Raw genomic sequence first — 20,245 nt, 5'->3', positions numbered from 1 at the left:
AGCGGTCGCTGCTCGGGCCCTAACTAGAGCTGCGAGCAGCTATAAAGGGCCCTCGCAACCCGGGCCACGTTGGGGTATATGCAAGTCGGGGGACTTGCACGTTGGGGTACTGTTAAATAGACAAGGACCATGGAAAATAGAAATGCATTTGCCGTGCCTTGTGTGTAAAAAGGTGCAGTAAAAGGCCAAAAATGATGCACAATTCCCAAAATAAATTCAAAAGTGTGGACTTTCTGATGTGTGTGCAAAGTTTCATGAAAAGTCGCTCGTTTGATATTCAAAACCAGCATCTGTTCATTTGAAAACATTGCATGGCACAGAGATGGTGTGTGATCAAATAAAAAGCTTTTTGATGACTCTTAATGTGGTGTCGCTGTGCAACACATATGTATTCATGACATAGTGAAGTATTGTGACAGTTTTGTAGGGTCCAGCAAACAGTAAATGTGTGACAGTTATTCAAGAAAAAATGTAGCTTTGAAGCAGGCTAACCAATGACATCATCTAAAGGGGAAAAAAGCACATGAGCAAGCATAGGTATAAGTAGAGGAGAAAAAGAGATGAAAGAAGTGCGAGAGATGGAACAGGAGAGGAATGCAGCTGTTTATGTATAGCTGTTGTAACAGGACAGATTAAATAACACTTTAACCTGGGGTTAACAGCGCCCTAGGACAGATAAACTCTTTAGTGTAAAAGTTTTCTGGGACAGATGAATCCCTTGGGGTCAAAGAGTTTGGGTTAGCACATAGTCTGTCTTAGGATAATGTAACCTCCATGGATGAATTAGTCCTAGGACGCTTTGACCTGCGGGCTAAAACTTCAGGGGGGTTAACCTGTCCTGTTATATTGTGATCATCGTCTTCGTGCATGTCCTCAGTGGCTTCTTCTGTCTGTGTGGCAGCATTTGATACATCTGTAGAACAAAAAAGAATGAAGAATCATGTTAGATCTGTGAAGTTTGGTTGTCTTAGGTGTAGTTTACAGAACAGTCGTGTGCATATTTTTAGCATGGTAGTGTCTTAATACAAATGCATATTATGTAATGCACTGTATATGGATATTACAGACGTAATATTTGACGGTGATCTTATATTCATAGTTTTTGCCCGTTAATAAATAATATAGCTAGTAAGTAATAAGACACGCAAAAATGGTATAGTTGAATCCTCTGGGTCAAAAAGCAATGTTTTAGGATTGTGTGATGAAATGATGAATAAAAGTAAGGATACGACAGGTACATAAATGGTTATGTAAGTGTAAAATTTGGCATGGTGTGTCCAGATACATGCAGGATAAGTATAAAATATTATGGTGTGTGATTGATTTTTTCTTAGTAAAAATTAGTATTGTAATGGTCAAGTCACAGTATGTCCAAAAAATTTTTTAAAAAAAATCTATGGTATAGAAACATCATAATCAGGGGCAAAGACATAAACATAATAATAGTAATTAATAATGATAGAATTTAAATACAATCTTTTCCATGAATATGTCAGTTATTTTGAGAAGATACAGAAAAAAAAGAACTTTGAAGTGTCTATCAGTGGATGAAAGAGGGCAAGATCACAGCATAGCTACATGATATCAGTCACATTTGAAAGTAATCAAGTGTAGTATGTATTCACATTATATACATTGAGAAATTGCGGCTCAATAATCAGTCAGTGTTTTAGTTAACAGTCCAATGTTACCTTCAAGATATTCCTAACAGAAAAAAAGGAACGTGCATTAACAAAAAAATGTAAAAATGTCCATTGTCAAACATGTCATTCATTATACACAATGTGTAGGATGGGGATGCTTGCTGTGTTAGTGTTTGTGTGTCTTCCATGTTACTCAATGGCTGTGTGTGTCAAAACGAGTTTATTTGAAAGAATATACAAATATATACACACGGACATATATATTTATACAGTATAACAGTACCGCATGTATTGGTTTTAAGGAAAGAGTTGAAAAGCAGTGTTCAGAAAAAAGCATAAGACGCACAAAGTACCATTTCACTACATGTAATAAGTTGTCAAGTAGACATGTGAATTAAGTGGTTAAGATAGTGGCTACTGTGCAAGTAAGCTTCAATTGTCTCTAAAAGGTTAGCATATGTGTTCTACATGAAATCAATGGCTAGACGTGCTCGTGGAGAAACATTACAAACAGAAAAACACACTAAAGGTGCCTTTAACAAACCTGTTAATAAATGAGAACTTAATACATATATGTATGGCATACTGTATATGATTGAGAAAGTTGTCCTGTTTAGTTTATGTATTGTATACTTACGGAAAAAAGTTGGCAATCTTTGCGTATGGAGATGATTAGAGGGTCTTTATCAAAAGAGAATTTGCTTGGTGATTTGTTCATGTTCTGTAGAAAAGCAAAGGAGTAGAAATAAATACAGTATCATACTTCATAAACATACAAGAAATTTGTAGCTGTATTAACCATTGTTGGTATTTGAAGTGATAATTTAGGAATAGAAGTGTAGTGATTGCAGAATTTATAGAGTGCTTACCTTGTATGACTTTGTAGATGGAAATGTCTTTTGTTGAAAGAGCTCTTTGTTGTCTACTATATATGCAAGGACAAGCATAAGTAGGTGTGGTTATGAAGTACTTGACCATTGAAATAAAGCAGTGGTATCAAATGTATGGACTGTGGTTTGGCTCAGGCCTGCAAAGGGGTTTAATGTGGCACAAGAGATAATCTTGTATGGTACAAAAAATAATAATAATATGAGTAATGTCTTACCAATTAATCAGATGGCCAAAATCAAAACAAAGAAATCTGTCATTTCAAAAGTAGTTTTTAGATGACCAATCAATTAGAACACGGAATGGATCAGCATGTCATTATTTTACACACAAGCTAAAGTTATGGATTGTTGGGGAAAAAAAGACAGACAAACATAAATGTGCTGAATATGACACTCATTCAGTTATTGGTAACACAAACACAATATGGTGTGAATTAATGTCCAATAACTTCATTAATTGTGTCACACAGTACATTGTAGAAATAATATATATATGAAAGACAGGTAGATATAACACGCTCGGAACTCATATAGGCAGTGTTGCCACGTTCCATTTGCATGTGAGTTATTCTTAGGAAAAATGTATTTACAGTTGAGCCTTGCTATTTAGGGCTGTTCTACAAATAGCAAAAATCTGTCTATAACTGATGCCGATTGTATTTAAGTTATATATCATGATGTTATCAGTCTAGCCAACTTAGTTATAGAGTATATTGTCCTTCATGTGGCCACTGAGCTAATAAAAGTTGATAAAAAAGCATGATCACAAGTGGTGAGTGACAATTAGTAAGAATAATAATTGTATCTATGTTGTGTGCTACAATGAAAGTATTGATAGTGACATGTTATGATATATAATACAATTTTCTAAGTAGCATTTGAAACATCAGTATCTTTAATTGATTGACAAGAAAACACAGGAATGTATGGATATTGATGTTGACAGATCAAAAAGCAATATTTTCTACATACTATCAGTTAGCATTACAAGTATTTCTAGTAAGTAAAATAAATGCTGTTAATTGTGAAATTGGAGTGCTAAAAATTATTTAAAATTTTCTTGTACATGTGAAGTAATTGTAATCATTAGCAAAGGCAATAGGAAACAAACAGAATGCACATAGCTTACAAAACATAAAAGTAGTTGTATAAAAGTGTTGATGTTTAAATTTCATTGTGTAACAGTGTTGATGTTTAAATTTCATAGAAGTATCATATTTCGCCCGCCCCTTCTGTTCTTATTGGTCAAAAGTCTGACTCTTTCAAGGGCGGCTACATTTAAACCACCGTCACTGAAAGAGACTTCCTCTTGTTGTTCTTCACTGGTTTTGCGTCAGCAGATTCAGAGAGCACAGACAGCAAGATTTCCACAAACGTTATTTCAGCTGTTGGAGTATCTTCTAGTTTATGTATTTATTTAGTAGTAACAGGTAATTGTATATTCAATATTTATTATTTAATTGGAGTGTAGATACTTAGCTTCTCAGATGCCTCGGGGGAAAGGCTATCATCGTTCGCAGGCAGCCACAAAGAGGATGACTGAACGTCTTCAACTTGGTGATGTTCAGCAATCATTTCATGCAACTCGCACACGTAAGTAGCTACTATTTGTGTTTAATATTTTAAGCACGAAGATGTCTGATGAATAATTGTGGAGAAAAATTTAAACAGTGTTTTATTACCTTTGTTGTCATGAAATGTAATTCAATAATGATTATTTCTGTATGTGCTAATAGGTGGTGGTACAGGTGGTCGTCACAAAGTGCAAGAATGGGCAATTTCTTGCGTTACTGGTCGAAGCCACAAGTTGGTCATACCCTCTGAGTGTCCAAACAAGAAGGTATAAATGGTTTCTACATTTAAGAAAAAAGTACAATAGATGGTGATTGTGCTAAATGAAATACTGTACATTATGTCATGTAGTTTGTCTTGCTCATTGGAGACTCGCACCTACGGAGCATCGCAGATGGTTTTGTGGAGATGCCAAAGGGTTCTTTTTCCTTTGGTGTCATGTCGACACCCGGAGCTTGTGCAACTGAGTTGACTACTGAGGTGCAGCATGCTGTTGTGCCTAGAACACCAGACGTGGTTTGTCTTTTGGCTCCTAGCAATAACCTGACATCCAGCCGCACCCCTGACGAGGCAGGAGCAGATTTCTGCAGACTCCTTGGTATTGTCTGTGGTCGCTGGCCTAATAAGGTACATGTATATCATGTTTATTAATAGATGAGCAATACTATTATGAGGATGTATACACGATTGTAGTGTGATGTAGAAATATTTTCATGGGTAAAATAGTACAAACATTAGTTATAAACACTGCTTGTTTTGAATAGGTGTTTGTCTTGGACTTTCCTCCACGTCTAACCGTGGATGTGACTCAGCAGGATTACTTGCGTCAGGAGTTTCATCGTGTGTCAGCACGTATGGGTGAGTTACTAGATAATGACATTCAGTTCGGTCTTACATGTTATATCATATGGTGTGCATTTTTGTTACACTGTAAACTGTGCATCCTACAGAATATAAACTATGAATGTAAAAAGATTTTAATAGGCAATAAACGTAGATATCCTGAATTGGATAAAATTATTGCTGACTGTAGTAGAAAATCATAATGAAGGATGTTCTCTCCCAATGTCTTTTTAAGGGGTCAAGTACATGTCTATTGCAGCGTTCTTCCCTTTGAAGAACTTGAAGCTGTGGAGTAAAGATGGTGTAAGTTCCATTATGGTGTAATAATTGGGAATCATTGGATATGCACATTGATTAGATTTGTATGGTAGTACTGGAATAAAATAGTTAGGTTAGTACTGATATAAAATTGTTACTTTTTTTGCAGGTGCACTTGAGTGATGATCATGGGATGAGTATCCTTGTGCAGTTGATGTGTGATGGTGTTCATCAGGTTAGCCATTTCATATAGTTATTTGTTTCATTTTAGTTTTGCATTATGTTTGTAATGTGCTTAAATTGTTGTGTAGTTGTATGGAAATATGTACATTTTTCTGAATGCAGTATATACAGGACTGTCTCAGAAAATTAGAATATTGTGGTAAAGTCCTTTATTTTCTGTAATGCAATTAAATAAGCAAAAATGCCATACATTCTGGATTCATTACTAATCAACTGAAATATTGCAAGGCTTTTATTGTTTTAATATGGCTGATTATGGCACATTTTTTTACTTGGTCTGAGGAAATATTGTAATATTTTGAGATAAGATATTTGGCAGAAAATGCCATAATCAGCAATATTAAAACAATAAAAGGCTTGCAATATTTCAGTTGATTAGTAATGAATCCAGAAGCATTTTGCGTATTTAATTGCATTTCAGAAAATAATGGACTTTACCACAACATTATAATTTTCTGAGACAGTCCTGTATGTATTTGACATGTATTTTATGTAATGCTGTTTGTGAATCATGATTTAGACAAATATCAGTGATATATAAGTAACATAAATATTATAATTCATGTTATTATTTTGTTTATTTTATTATCAGCAACTTGACCTCCAAACACCTAAGTTGGAGGTACAAGTAGCGTCGAGGCTACCAGTGGTTAAAACTATTCCAAAAATTGTGGTGAAGGGTGAGACTTTGGTTCTTCGTCGATTGAACCCGTTTGAGTGGACTGTTGTTGGACCAGGCAGGAAGGTAATGGTTGCATATAGTAATAGCATGGTTGTTGTAGTTTTTAGTGTTGTGATATATTTGTTTTACATTAGATTCTCCAAAGTTGAGCAAAATAAAGGTCAGTACAGGTTGATAAATAAAAATGATGATGTCTGTCATTGCAGAGGAGGCAAGCAGGACTTGAACAATCCTCTGACGGGGTTCCCAAAAAGAGGAAAATTCAGCATAACGTTAGTTTGTTTAGAATAATTATATACTGTATTTGTTATAGACAAGATGCATTCAGTCACATATTTTCAAAATGTGTATTTCACAGGTTGTGCTAAAGGAATGTTTCATTCCTCTAACCCCAGTTTGGTTCAGCAGTGAAATGTTGGGTGCGATGGATAAGATAAAACCATCAGATCTGTCCAGCCCTGTGAAGGCTGCTCCAAGAGACAAAAAGGTAATTTTCATGTAAATGTCATGGTTCAGGTGTTGTCATTAAGTGAGTCCAGTCATTTACGTGACACATTCTTCTTGATTGATAACATTTAAATTGTGTATAGTGGTCCAAAGAAGCTATCATCTGCATGTGTGGAATATATAAATATATATATATTTTGTCTGTCATTAGATATCAAAAGTGAGATATGGACAAAGAGTTGTTTTCAAAAGGACAAAGTCACAGGTTTGTGTTTCTTTCTTTTTTTTTATTGGGGAGTAATGTAAATATTAGACTAGTTTATAATTGCTGTTATTCAGTTTGAGAAGGGGAGAATAAAATGTTTTATAGTAATGAGCGACAATAGTTATTGTAATATAAATTAGTAAATTTTTAGTTGTTTTGCAGGCAACATTGTACATTCTAAGTATGTATTACTTTTGTTACTGTGTTTAATAGGCAACATCAAGGCCGTTGGTGGATGCAAGTTTGTCTTGTTCCAGTGGTGTGGAAAAGGTTGTGCAGGAGGAGGTTTGTGGCCTGCTTTAGAATGTCACCTTAAAAAAAGAGAACATGTTTTGTAGCAATGAGTGACAATTGTTATATAAATGATATAAGTTCATTGGTAGTTGTTGTTTTGTAGGCAAGACAAAGGATGGTGGTGGATGCCAGTATTTGTTCTTCCAGTGTTGTGGAAGAGGTTGTGCAGCAAGAGGTTTGTTTCTTACTTACAATTTTAAAAAAGAAAGAAAATTATGATAAGTGCCTATTAGTGATGTATGATTGTTGTTATTTATGTTATTGATCTAGCACATTGCTTAAGCATTAACAATATTGGTAATTTATGTATAATCCAGCAGACTAGTGAGGAGGAGTTAAGTGTACTTTGTAATGTGCAAGTAATAGTAAAACAATAAAAAACATACACAGTAGTTTGTTGGCTCAGTGGAGCATGCAACATCATGTCATTGTATAAGCTTTTTGCTGTTGTATACATTCTAAGTATGTATGACTTTTGTTTTTGTGTTTAATAGGCAACACAGAGGCCATTGGTGGATGCAAGTTTGTCTTGTTCCAGTGGTGTGGAAAAGGTTGTGCAGGAGGAGGTTCGTGGCCTGTTTTAGAATGTCACCTTATAGAAGAGAACAAACATGTGTTGTAGCAATGAGTGATAATTGTTATATAAATTATATAAGTTCATTTGTAGTTGATGTTTTGCAGGCAAGACAAAGGATGGTGGTGGATGCCAGTCTTTGTTCTTCCTGTGTTGTGGAAGCGGTTGTGCAGCAAGAGGTTTGTTTCTTGCTTTACAATTTTAAAACAGAAAATTATGATAAGTGTTTATTAGTGATGCATGGTTGTTGTTATTTATGTTATTGATCTAGCACATTGTTTAGGCATTAACAATATTAGTAATTTATGGATAATCAAGCAAACAAATGAGGAGGAATTACATGTACTTTGTAATGTGCAAGTAATAGTGAAAGAATAAAAACATACATAGTCGTTTGTTAGCTCAGTGGAGCATGCAACATCATTTCATTGTCTAACCTTTTTGCTGTTGTATACATTCTAAGTATGTATGACTTTTGTTATTGTGTTTAATAGGCAACACAGAGGCAACTGGTGGATGCAAGTTTGTCTTGTTCCAGTGGCGTGAAAGAGGCTGTGCAGGAGGAGGTTTGTGGCCTGCTTTAGAATGTCACCTTACAGAAGAGAACACGTTTTGTAGCAATGAGTGACCTGTTATATAAATGATATAACTTAATTTGTAGTTGTTGTTTTGCAGGCAACACAAAGGATGGTGGTGGATGCAAGTCATTGTTCTTCCAGTGTTATGGAAGAGGTTGTGCAGCAAGAGGTTAGTTTATTGTTTTACAATTTCAAAAAAGAAAGACAATTCTAAGTGCTTATTAGTGATGCATGGTTGTTGTTATTTATGTTATTGATATAGCACATTCTTTACGCATTAACAATATTGGTAATTTATGTATAATCAAGTCAGACTAGTGAGGAGGAATTAAGTGTACTTTGTAATGTGCAAGCAATAGTAAAACAATGAAAAACATACACAGTCGTTTGTTGGCTCAGTGGAGCACGCAACATCATTTCATTGTCTAACCTTTTTGCTGTTGTATACATTCTAAGTATGTATGACTTTTGTTGTTGTGTTTAATAGGCAACTCAGAGGCCACTGGTGGATGCAAGTTTGTCTTGTTCCAGTGGTGTGAAAGAGGCTGTGCAGGAGGTTGGTGTTCTGCTTTAAAATGACACGTTCCATAAAAGTACATTGTTTTCTATGCAGTGATGTAGTTTGTTGTTGATGATGTAGCCATGGTGGTTGTTATTTATGTTATTGATATAGCACATTGTTGAAGCTTTAGCAATATTGGTCATTTATGTATAAATCAAATAAACTAAGGAGGATGAATTGAGTGATCTTTGTAATGTTGCATAAGTAATGGTGAAAGCATGAAAACATAACATAGTTGTTTGTTGGATACATGGAGCATGCAACATCATTTCATTGTCTACCCTTGTTACTGTTGTATATATTCACATAGCAAGTATGGATTACTTATATTTTATTTGTCTATTTTTTTTTAATAGGTAACACAACGGCCGTTGGTGGATGCAAGTTTGTCTTGTTCCAGTGGTGTGAAAGAGGCTGTGCAGGAGGTTCGTGTTCTGCTATAAAATGACAAGTTCCATAAAAGTACATTGTTTTCTATGTAGTGATGTAGTTTGTTGTTGATGATGTTGCCATTCATCTGGGCGAATGTTGAAGTTGTAACAACATAGATAAGATATCTAACAATTTTTCTGCAACGTTTATCCTATGCCTGTTCCGTGATGTTGTGTAATGTTAAATAAATAAATGAATCATTTGTTAAAGATTTGTTTTTGTCATATACCTATAGTTGCCGAGGGAGAGGACTTCTCACATGCAGCATGCAGCCAAGATCAGTCCCAAGAGTATACAAAGTAAGACCATTGGTGATGCAAATACATCTTTGTGTTATGTTTTAGAGGATGATGTTTCATGTGATTTACACTTGACTGATCGGGATACAACATATGACAGTTATGCACATACTGACGGCTCCAATATGAATGTTCATCCAATATCATTCGGAGCTCCAAGTGATGCTCTAGAGTGTCAACGCAGAAGTGTGAATGGGTCTTTTCATCAAGGAGACAGTCGGTTGAACCATCCAGGTAAGCAGTGTATGGCTATAGCATATGTGGGTCTAGCAAATCACACAGTTAAGAGTGTGTTTTCATGGTGTTCAGAAGATTTAGACAAAGTTGTTGTTTTAGGTGATCATTTGTATACATTATTGCAGAATAGTGACAAGTTCAGTAGCTCAAATAACTATTTAATGGTGCCAGACTTGCCAAAGCAGCTGGTTTTTGAAGGAAAGCAGTTTGCGTTTAAGGAAATAGATGTGGTGTCTGGATTTTTACCAATGGTAAATAAAACTAATATTGTGGAAGGTCAAGACGTGACTATTTTCAACGGATTGCAAAAGATACATGATCAAGTAGATTTATGTTTGCTGACCATGGGTTGTTATACATGTGCAATCATTAGCCAAAATGGACAGTATGCAGTGTTCGATTCCCATGCTCGCAGTGCTTGTGGATTGCCAGATGGTGATGGTAAAAGTGTTATAGTCTACTTTAATTGTCTTCAAGATGTTTATGATCATATATGTAATTTGACAAAAAAAACATGTACGGGGCCAACATTTTTTGAGTTTTCATGTTTTCATGTTGTGTGGACACAAACAAGTTCATATGAACACTCAGTAAAGGGTGTTGGAATGATTGTATTGGATTCCCTGGCTGAAGTTACATGTAATTTAGGGTTGGCTGATAAGAGCACTACATTTGAGCGCTATACATACACAGAGGTTGACAAAATAAATTCACAACCAGTGCCATTTGGAGCTCCAAGTGATGCTTTAGAGCGTTTTGATGACAGAAGCTTGAATGGTTTTCATCAGCGAGACACACTGCAAGCAATGGGTCAATGGTCAGTGGGTCAACTGGCTAAACCCTCTGTAAAGGGTTTTGAAATGACTACACAAGATTGTACTGTTTCACAGCGAAGTAAGATGTCATTGAGAAGTAGAATTTCAAGGACATTGAAAAGTTGTGATGCCACTGCACTGAATGAAGATGTTCAGATAATGGGCAACGTGACTTATAAAAAGATCCAGTTTAAGCCTATTGGTAAACAAGTCGCCCAAACTTTATGTACACGTTTTAAATGGGATTTAGATAAATTTTTTGCACAAGAGTGTGCAAGTGATGGTTTATTGGGGCCTCCATGCCAGAAAGAGAAAATAATGGGTGATGGGAACTGTTTTTTTCGAGCAGTATCTCAAGCTGTGTGTGGTTCACAAAAGAACCACAGAAAAATCAGACTAGCTGTTGTAAAACAAATGGAATTGAATGCAATTGTGTATGAAACATTTTTAAGAAGTGAGTACTCATCAGTGGGTGAGTATATACAAAAATCAAAAATGCGATATGTTGGCATTTGGGCTACTGAAGTGGAGGTTCAAGCAACTGCAGATTGTTTGGGGGTAAATATATTTACATATTATGATGGCAAGTGGTTAGAATATAGTTCAAATTCAAAAGAGGGAATTTACCTAGAAAACAGCAATGGTAATCATTATGAAACTGTTATTTGTGTGCATAATCCAGAACTGCAAAGGTGTTATGGTTTATGTAAAGCCAATCTGGCCAACTCCAAAGCATACAATTTCCGAAGTCAAAATATGGTTCAGGCTTCATGTGTACCAGTAAGTATTAAAGGTGCAAACGATACTGACAATTTGAATTCATCTAAAACGTTAACTATTAAGAAAGAAGTAGTGAATATTGAGGATGTTACAGCTCAACCAAAATGTGCAAACAGTAATAGGTTTATTTCTAAGTATTTAATACTTAAGTATAGATCTCTCAAGACAAGTAAATATCAAGAAAATGTTTTACACAGAAATAAACTAAAGCAAATGTGTGTTGAGAAATATCGCCAAAATGCATTACATCGGGAGAAACTTAGGGATAAAAGTATAATCAATTATCAGCAAAATACAGTGCACAGAGAAAAAGTAAAAGAAATAAGTGTAAAGAAATATCATCAAAACAAATTGCATAGAGAAAAAGTGAAAGAATGGAGTGCAAAGAAATATCAGCAAAATGAATTGTATAGAGAAAAAATGAAAGAAAGGAGTGCAAAGAAATATCGGCAAAACGAATTGTATAGAGAACGTGTGAAAGAAACGATTACAAAGAAATATTGGCAAAACAAATTGCATAGAGAAAAAGTGAAAGAAAGGAGTACAAAGCAATATTGGCAAAACGAATTATATAGAGAAAAAGTGAAAGAAAAGAGTACAAAGCAATATTGGCAAAACGAATTATATAGAGAAAAAGTAAAAGAAAGGAGTACACAGAAATATTGGCAAAATAAACAACATAGAGAAAAAGTTAAAGAAAGGAGTACAGAGAAATATTGGCAAAATGAACAACATAGGAAAAACGTGAAAGAAATGAGCATAAATAATTATCGGTATAATGTAGTGCACAGGCAAAATGTAAAAGTTCGAAGTAAAAGTAAGTATGATAGTAATCCTGATCACAAGAAAAAAGTAAAAGCAGCTACCAAATTAAGGATTCAAAAAAGAAAAGAAAAGTCAACACAGATAGATTTCATAATGGCAAATTTTTTAGATAAAGTAAAAAACGGGCCTGAATTTGTCTGTAGCGTCTGCCATAGATTGTTGTTTAGACGCCAGGTTTTACTATATAAAATAGATAATTATAAGAAGAATAAAAAAATAGCTTTAATAGCTGAGAAATGTGTAACAGAAGAATATTTGCACAAATGTAGTACAGACTGTCTAATACCATGTATGGCATTACAGTCAGCTCGAGGCCAGCTGTGGATTTGCTTCACATGCAATAGTAAGATTATTCAAGGTGAAATACCTCCGGAATGCGTAATTAACAAATTGTCAGTCCAACCAATTCCACCTGAATTGGCATGTTTAAATAGCTTGGAACAACATTTGATCGCCTTACATATACCGTTTATGAAAATGCTAGCATTACCTAAAGGTGGGCAAAATGGAGTACATGGACCAGTGACATGTGTTCCAGCCAATATTGTGCAAACAAACAATTTGCTGCCTCGTTCTAATATGGAAGGATCTTTATTGCCTGTAAAACTGAAGCGTAAATTAACATATAAAGGTTATTATGAATACCAATTTGTTGATACAATGCGCATCAGACAAGCATTACAAATTTTAAAACAAACAAATGTGCATTATAAAGATGTTGATTTTAACGAAGCTTGGATAAATGAGTTTTGTAGGCAACAAGGTGAAGTCGTAGAAAATGTCAATAATGCTGAAAGCGGTGAAAACTCAAATGTTGAAGACGAGCTTTTGCATGATAGACAACAACATTGTATGTTTCAAGACACCTGTCTGATGCCTGTTGATATTGGTCAGGAAGCGCTTGATCAATACTTTGATGATGTATTAAATTTGGCACCAGCAGAAGGGAACAATCCTGTGAAATTGCTTTCTGATCATACAAATGAAGCCAAATGCTTCCCAGTCTTATTTCCACAGGGACGAAATACATACCATGATAGTCGGCAATATCGACTCACTTTGGCGCGTTACTTCAACAACAGAATTTTACATGCTGATGGGAGGTTTGCACAAAATGTTGAATATATCTTTTTTGCTCAGTACATGTCTGAGATTGAACAGGTTATTTCGAGTGTATCCATTGCATTGCGCAAAGGAAACAAAGGTCAAACATTAAAAAAGCTGAGCGAAGATATGTTAAAAAATGAAGATTCATTGAGGGATTTATTGAAGTTTGATGAAGGTTATCGTTTCCTTAAACCTATAAGAGGAACCCCCGCATTTTGGCAGGGAGTTCAACGAGACCTGGTAGCTTGTGTCCGTCAACTTGGTGTCCCTACCTGGTTTTGTTCATTTTCTTCGGCTGACCTGCGATGGCAAACTCTTCTCTACAGTATTTTGAAAACCCAAGGTCGAACACAGACAGTCGAAGACTTGGAATGGGCAGACAAATGTGAACTGCTGCGTCACAATCCTGTTGCTGCAGCAAGATATTTTGATTTTCGGTGGCATATCTTTTTGCGAGAGGTGATTATGTCAGATTTAGATCCAATTGGTAAAGTCCTGGATTACTTTCATAGGGTGGAATTTCAACAGCGTGGTTCACCTCATACTCACTGCTTTTTTTGGATTTTCAATGCTCCACAGATTGACAAAAATACAGATGATGAAGTATGTGAATTTATAGATAAATATGTAACATGTGATTTGCCCTCAGAAGATAAGGCATTATTAGACATAGTCACATCTGTACAGGAGCATTCAAAGCAACATACCAAATCATGTAAAAAGAAAAACACAGTTTGTCGTTTCAATTATCCCAGGCCAGCATCAAGTAGGACATTTATTTCCCGGCGGAAAACTGATGAAAATTCCAAAAAACTATGTGAATGTAAGGTAGATAAAGATGCTTTAGCAAAATGTGCGTGTAAAAATGTGGATCAGCAAGAATCTACCAAAGCAGCAGAAATTATGACAGCAGTAAAAACTGCTCTTTCAGATAAAAATGCTACCTACGACTCTGTGGAACATTTGTTTGAAAGCCTTGGCATAAATCAAGAAATGTTTGAGGATGCATATCAACGCTTTAGTCGAAATACACAAGTTGTATTGAAAAGGGATGTTAACGCGGTTTGGGTAAATCAGTATAACAAGTCACTACTAAAATGTTGGAATGCTAACATGGACATACAGTATGTTATTGATGCATATGCATGTATAGTGTACATAATTTCTTATATTTCAAAGGCAGAAAGGGAAATTGGACTATTGTTAAGGAATGCTCAAAGGGAAGCTGCAAAAGATGGAAATGTTTCTGCAAAAGATGCATTAAAAAATCTTGGTAGTGTTTATTTGCACAATAGAGAGGTGGGGGCTCAAGAGGCAGTTTATCGTTTAACAAATATGCATCTGAAGGAATGCTCAAGGAAAGTAGTATTTGTACCAACAGGGGACAATCAAGTGAAAATGAGTTTGCCTTTAAATGTGTTAAGGCAAAAGGCGGCTTCACGTAATCTTACCACGGAAGACATGTGGATGACCAGTACAGTAGAACGGTATAAAAATAGACCAAATGATGCAGCTTTTAATGATATGTGTATGGCTACATTTGCATCAGAGTATCGTGTTTTGAGTAAGAATGAGAAAAGCCAAAATCGGATAACACTGATTAATGATTGCGGTTTCATTGCAAAAAGAACACGCACAAAACCTGCAGTAGTTCGGTACATGCGCTTTTCTGAAAGTAAAAATCCAGAATCGTTTTACCAAAGTATCATGCAGTTATTTTTACCATATCGGTTAGATGCGCAGCTGAAACCACCAAACTGTGAATTATTTGAACAGTTTTACAAAAATGGTCATGTGAGGTTGAGTGATGGTTTAAAACATTCTGTAAAGTCGGTTGTTGATTTGAATAGAAGTAAATTTGAAATAGAAGCAAATGAATTGGAAGCTATCCAGAATATGATAGATTCTGATGGCATTTTAGAAAATGCCTGGTGTGAGCTGTTCCCCGAGCAAGAACTAGAGCGATTACAATGTGAGGAGGAACGGAAAAACAAAGACCAGATCGTCGACGAACATGTAGAAAATATTCCTGATTTAGGTGTAAGTAACCAAAAAATAGCACATTTGGAAAAGAGAAATAATATAATGAGCAGAGGTGACGGCTTGGCTTTAATTAGATCTCTCAATGACACACAGTTGTCTGTTTTCTATCAAATTCGACGATGGTGTTTAGAAAAGGTAGCAGGGAAAAATCCTGATCCATTCCATGTATTTATTACAGGTGGTGCCGGCACAGGAAAAAGCCATTTAATAAAAGCTATTCAGTATGAAGCAACTAGATTGTTGTCAACAATCTGTTGCCATCCTGACAGTGTTTGTGTTTTGATAACTGCTCCAACAGGGATTGCTGCATACAATTTACATGCATCAACTATCCATCATACATTTAGCATAGGCAAAGATTGTCGCTTACCTTACACACCATTAGGTGAAGAAAAGCTTAATTCTTTGCGCGCTAACTATAGTGATTTGCAAATTCTCATAATAGATGAAATATCTATGGTTGATCATAAAATGTTATCATATATTCATGGTAGATTAAGGCAAATTAAACAAACTGGTGACGTTCACCCCTTTGGTAAAGTAAGTGTAATTGCTGTCGGAGATTTTTTCCAGTTGCCTCCAGTAAAAGGAAAACCCCTGTATGTCGATGATGTTGGTTTTAACTTGTGGTCTGATCAATTTAGAGTTGTCGAATTGAAAGACATAGTTAGGCAAAAAGACCATGTCTTTGCTGAGTTGCTGAATAGAATACGAACTCGTTCCAAAGGCACCCCAATGTTAAAAACTGATATAGAAATTCTAAAACGCTGTGAAACTGGTGAAGTTAGCTCCGCATTGCACATATTTCCTACAAATAAACAAGTAAATGAACACAACATTCAGCAGCTATTTAAGACTTGTCCTGAATATATCGAGATAGATGCTCAGGATTTCATGACTAATAAGAAAACAGGAAAACTAGAGTTAAAAAGTGGACACCACGCAAAAACTCATGATGCATGTTTGGCAGAAAAATTGTTGTTGGGAAAAGATGCACGAGTTATGTTGTGTAAGAATGTGGATGTTACGGATGGTCTGGTAAATGGTGTATGTGGTACAGTAACACATATTGTTACTACCCAGAATAATAAATTTCCTCACAAAGTGTATGTGAAATTTGATGATGATCAAATAGGCGCTCAGAGTAGGAAACTATCTACAGGTTCCAATTCGTTTGTTTCAATGGGTGCCACTGCGATAATGCCAGAACAAGAAAGAGTCACAAAACAAGGAGGGTTGCGCAGACAATTTCCACTAAAACTTGCGTGGGCCAGTACAATACATAAAGTACAAGGAATTACAGTTGACAATGTAGTAGTGTCTCTCAAAAAAATATTTTCCGCAGGACAGGCGTATGTGGCCTTAAGTCGTGTTACCAGTCTGTCAGGGTTAGTTATTCAAAATTTTGAAGATAAGGCTCTGTATTGTAAAGATCACATTAAAGATGCAATTCAGAGCATGCCCAAATTCCCGATAGAATGCACAACAAAACCCAAATTCAACACACAAGCTTTTTCTTTATTTATGATGAATGTGCAAAATTTGACTTGTCATGTTGCAGATTTGGCATTGTGCACACAGAATATGCGGCTTAACTGTATTGCTGTTACAGAAACCTGGCTACCGGCTGTTTTTTCAATGGAAGCAGTCCAACTTAATGGTTACAATTTTCACAGTGCGCCACGTGCTTTAGCATACAATGGCAACCACCCTGCTTTGGTTGCCTTGCAACACCAACAACATGGTGGTGTTGGCATGTATGTTTCACAAAATATGAAATATGACATTCTCAAACTACCAAATTTCAACTTGGAATGTTGGGCTTGTAAATGTATAACTTACAATATATTAATAGCAGTCATTTATCGACCACCATCATATCCTATGTCTTTATTTACAGAAAATCTAGGAAAGTTACTTGATTGGCTAGATCCTCAAAGTAACACAATAGCTGTTATGGGAGATTTCAATGATGACCTTCTGAAATCATCCAGAATCTGTAAATTTGTAACAGACAGAGGGTATTCTCAGTTTGTTGCAGAATCCACAACAGAAAAAGGTACACTAATTGATCATGTGTATGTTAAAACTACATATTATGATGTGCAGTCAATAGTTTTACCGACATATTTCAGTGATCATGAAGGGCTTGTGTGTTCTTTTACAAATACACACTTATAACGATCCAGAAAACAAACGGATTTTTACACACTTGCATTGACAAAAGTGGCACTTGATAGGGATGTAGTTCTAGAACAAATTATCGGAATCCTCTTACTTTTAAAATAATGTCAAGAATATTACCACTGGAAAATAACTGTTTGCGTACGCAGTGCACCTTTGGGTGCCCTAAGCTTAAAAGTGTGATGGTGCGCCAAATTTTATTTTATTTTTCTTCGCGGAGTGGGAGGCATTTCTAATACAACAATAATAGCTTGCATGGCTTAAAGACCCAACCCCAACCTTTTGTTGTGCCATAGACTGGTTCAAACAAGTTTTTGCAGACCAGCAATCATTCGCAATTCACACGGGTTGGAGTGATCAAAAGATATGATTGATTGCTGCTTTGGTCTGGTGGCTGGCTGCACGGCTACTTAGTAGCGGCTAAACTGCTAATGGTACGTCGGCAGCCTGTGCAGCTTTCCACATGTTGCTCCACTAGCTTATTTCAACAGGATTGTTGTGTTAACTGTTTTTGAGTACTTGCCTTGCACAACCCTCTTCATTTACTTCACGAAATACCACCAGAAAAACGACGGGGAAGGTCACCATCTTGTCGAATCTGTTTCATTTTGGGAAGATGACGCCAAGGCACGGCTTGTTTAGCTGCGCGTTCGGTCATTGTTTACTTCTTGTTTCTTTTACTTTCTGTTTACGTCTTCAACTTGCAAACCGCAGAAGAGAGGGGAAACCTGCTGTGATGTCACGCACATTTCCATCGCATCTGATCAGTCGCCTGCTCCCAGCTCCATGTCATTATGATATCACAATTCTTTTAAATTATAAAATTATTCCAAGTACCCTCTAAAGTGCTCATGTAGTATTTATTTCTGTTTGATACATTGAATGAGTTTTTCTATGTATGTTTGTATATATCTAAATAAAAATCCAACTGTGTGAGAAGTCATTGAATTTACAAGAGTTTACCGCCGAATGTGACTGACGTGCTTCGTTTTCTTTTGCTTCTCTCCCTTACCACCCCCCCCCCCCCCAAAAAAAAAAACGTGTTTATGTAACTGATAATCACAATAAATGGGTTCTTCATGTCTTAAAATGAAAACAAGTGTAGTAATGTTGCATCTAGTGCTTGCAGGACGAGTGATAACCCCCCCCCTGGCACGGGTGTTCACAGATGAAACATGTCAAATGCATGCGTGCGCTGTGCCCACAGGCAAATGGGGCCCCACACCGTCGATGGTGCCCCACACACTATGCGTACTTTGTGTATAGGGTGCGCCAGCCCTGTGCGTACCAACATTTACATTATGGCAGTGACTTTTGAGATTGACATCCTTTGTGGTTTTCAGGTGTATTAGAAAAGCCTGCAGTTAGTAAAAACTGCTGCAGCAAGACTCGTGACGAAGACAAGAACATTTGTATTTTGCTGATAATGACCAACTTAAATTGTTACACAGTCCACAGTTACATTTGTGAAAATCATACATTGGCCTGTTTGACTGCTGCTTGTCCTCTCTTTCTTGCCCGCTCCACCTCCAACTTGGAGGCGGGGCTAGGTGGTGATGAGAGAATGTGATGCTTTTGCTGTATGGATTCTGCATTGACTGGCCGCGACAAGATCTGAGGAGGAGGAAAGCCGCATCCCCAGAGGCTTTGCTATGGAGAAATCTGTATTGGCTGACCAGGCCAGTTCCTGGGGAAGAAGCACTTTAATGTCTACTTGTGGCGCTTCATCTCAATACAATGACTGTCTTGCCTTTAGAGCTAACATTTTACAGCACTATACTACAGTATTTGTGAAATCTTGCCAATGCGTCATCTATTGCAGCCTGGTCATCCTGGAAGGGGGATCCCTCCCTCTGTGGTCCCTTCTCAAGGTTTCTCACTTTTTCCCTAAATGGGGTTTTTGAGTTTTTCCTTGCCCGGTTGGAGGGTTAGATCAGGGGATGTCGCAACTTGTTTGTGGTTAAGTGCTACAGAAGTAAATGTGTCTTAACAACCTCATGATTGAATGTGTTTTCAATTCTCTAGGATGTGATTGGATTGTATCAATTAAATGTTCTTATAACTGATTCAGTGAGTAGTAAAAATAGTGTGTCAAGTATAATGACATGAAATATAAGGAATACAAAAAACAAAACAAGAACCCTCTAAATTACACATTTTGTTCCAGGCTTTATGTGCGTGCATAGTTTGAGTATACACCTAGGTTTAGGCCAGGAGTGTTCAAACCTTTTGCAAAGAGGGCCGGGTATGGTAAGGTGAAAATGTGTGGGGCCTAATCAACCATTTAGTTTAGCCTGACATAATTTTTTTACATGCATATGTAAATATATATATGTGGACAAATGTGTACATATGTCTACAAATTTTTGTAGCTCGAGCTGCTTCGTCCAACTGGGAACGCTGCATTAAGAAGGATTTTATTTTCCTTTGCCAACAGTGCATGCCACGACAACAGCGTGCGACGAAATAAAAAGCTTTCAATAACTTTTCATCGTCAACATCTTAAGATGAATCACACCAAGTTTGAAGATGATCGGATAAACTCTGTAGGAGGAGTTCGTTAAAATAAGACCCCTATGAAATGGCCAAAAAAATGGCAACATGTTCCAAAGTAAATCAAAATGGCAGACTTCCTGTTAGGTTTAGCATATGGTTCAAAAAGAGTTTTTTGT

At 36.4% G+C, this 20,245-nt stretch overlaps 1 protein-coding gene across 1 annotated transcript; it reads left to right on the top strand.

Moving 5' to 3' along the window:
* The first annotated feature begins 4,201 nt into the window (after positions 1 to 4,201).
* LOC144020858 (uncharacterized) lies at positions 4,202 to 19,558 on the top strand. The gene is made up of 19 exons (XM_077524723.1): positions 4,202 to 4,373; positions 4,457 to 4,732; positions 4,870 to 4,963; positions 5,184 to 5,251; positions 5,376 to 5,441; positions 6,042 to 6,194; positions 6,338 to 6,403; positions 6,490 to 6,618; positions 6,790 to 6,843; positions 7,057 to 7,128; positions 7,241 to 7,312; positions 7,632 to 7,703; positions 7,819 to 7,890; positions 8,206 to 8,277; positions 8,387 to 8,458; positions 8,777 to 8,845; positions 9,208 to 9,276; positions 9,519 to 9,582; positions 19,114 to 19,558. The coding sequence occupies exons 2-19, from the start codon at positions 4,514 to 4,516 to the stop codon at positions 19,128 to 19,130; spliced, it is 1,500 nt and encodes a 499-aa protein (XP_077380849.1). The 5' UTR covers positions 4,202 to 4,373; positions 4,457 to 4,513; the 3' UTR covers positions 19,131 to 19,558.
* The last annotated feature ends 687 nt before the right edge of the window (positions 19,559 to 20,245 follow it).

Source organism: Festucalex cinctus, chromosome 6, assembly GCF_051991245.1.
Source record: "Festucalex cinctus isolate MCC-2025b chromosome 6, RoL_Fcin_1.0, whole genome shotgun sequence".
In the NCBI taxonomy this organism is placed as follows: Eukaryota; Metazoa; Chordata; class Actinopteri; order Syngnathiformes; family Syngnathidae; genus Festucalex; species Festucalex cinctus.
The sequence above is the reverse complement of the archived record's forward strand: the minus strand, read 5'-3'. Positions and strand labels throughout refer to the sequence as shown.

Coding starts and splice junctions, on each gene's coding strand:
- LOC144020858 (XM_077524723.1), top strand. CDS start 4,514: ATGCCAAAGGGTTCTTTTTCCTTTGGTGTCATGTCGACACCCGGAGCT. Junction 5,252..5,375: donor AGCTGTGGAGTAAAGATGGT/GTAAGTTCCATT, acceptor CTTTTTTTGCAG/GTGCACTTGAGTGATGATCA. Junction 5,442..6,041: donor TGTGTGATGGTGTTCATCAG/GTTAGCCATTTC, acceptor TTTTATTATCAG/CAACTTGACCTCCAAACACC.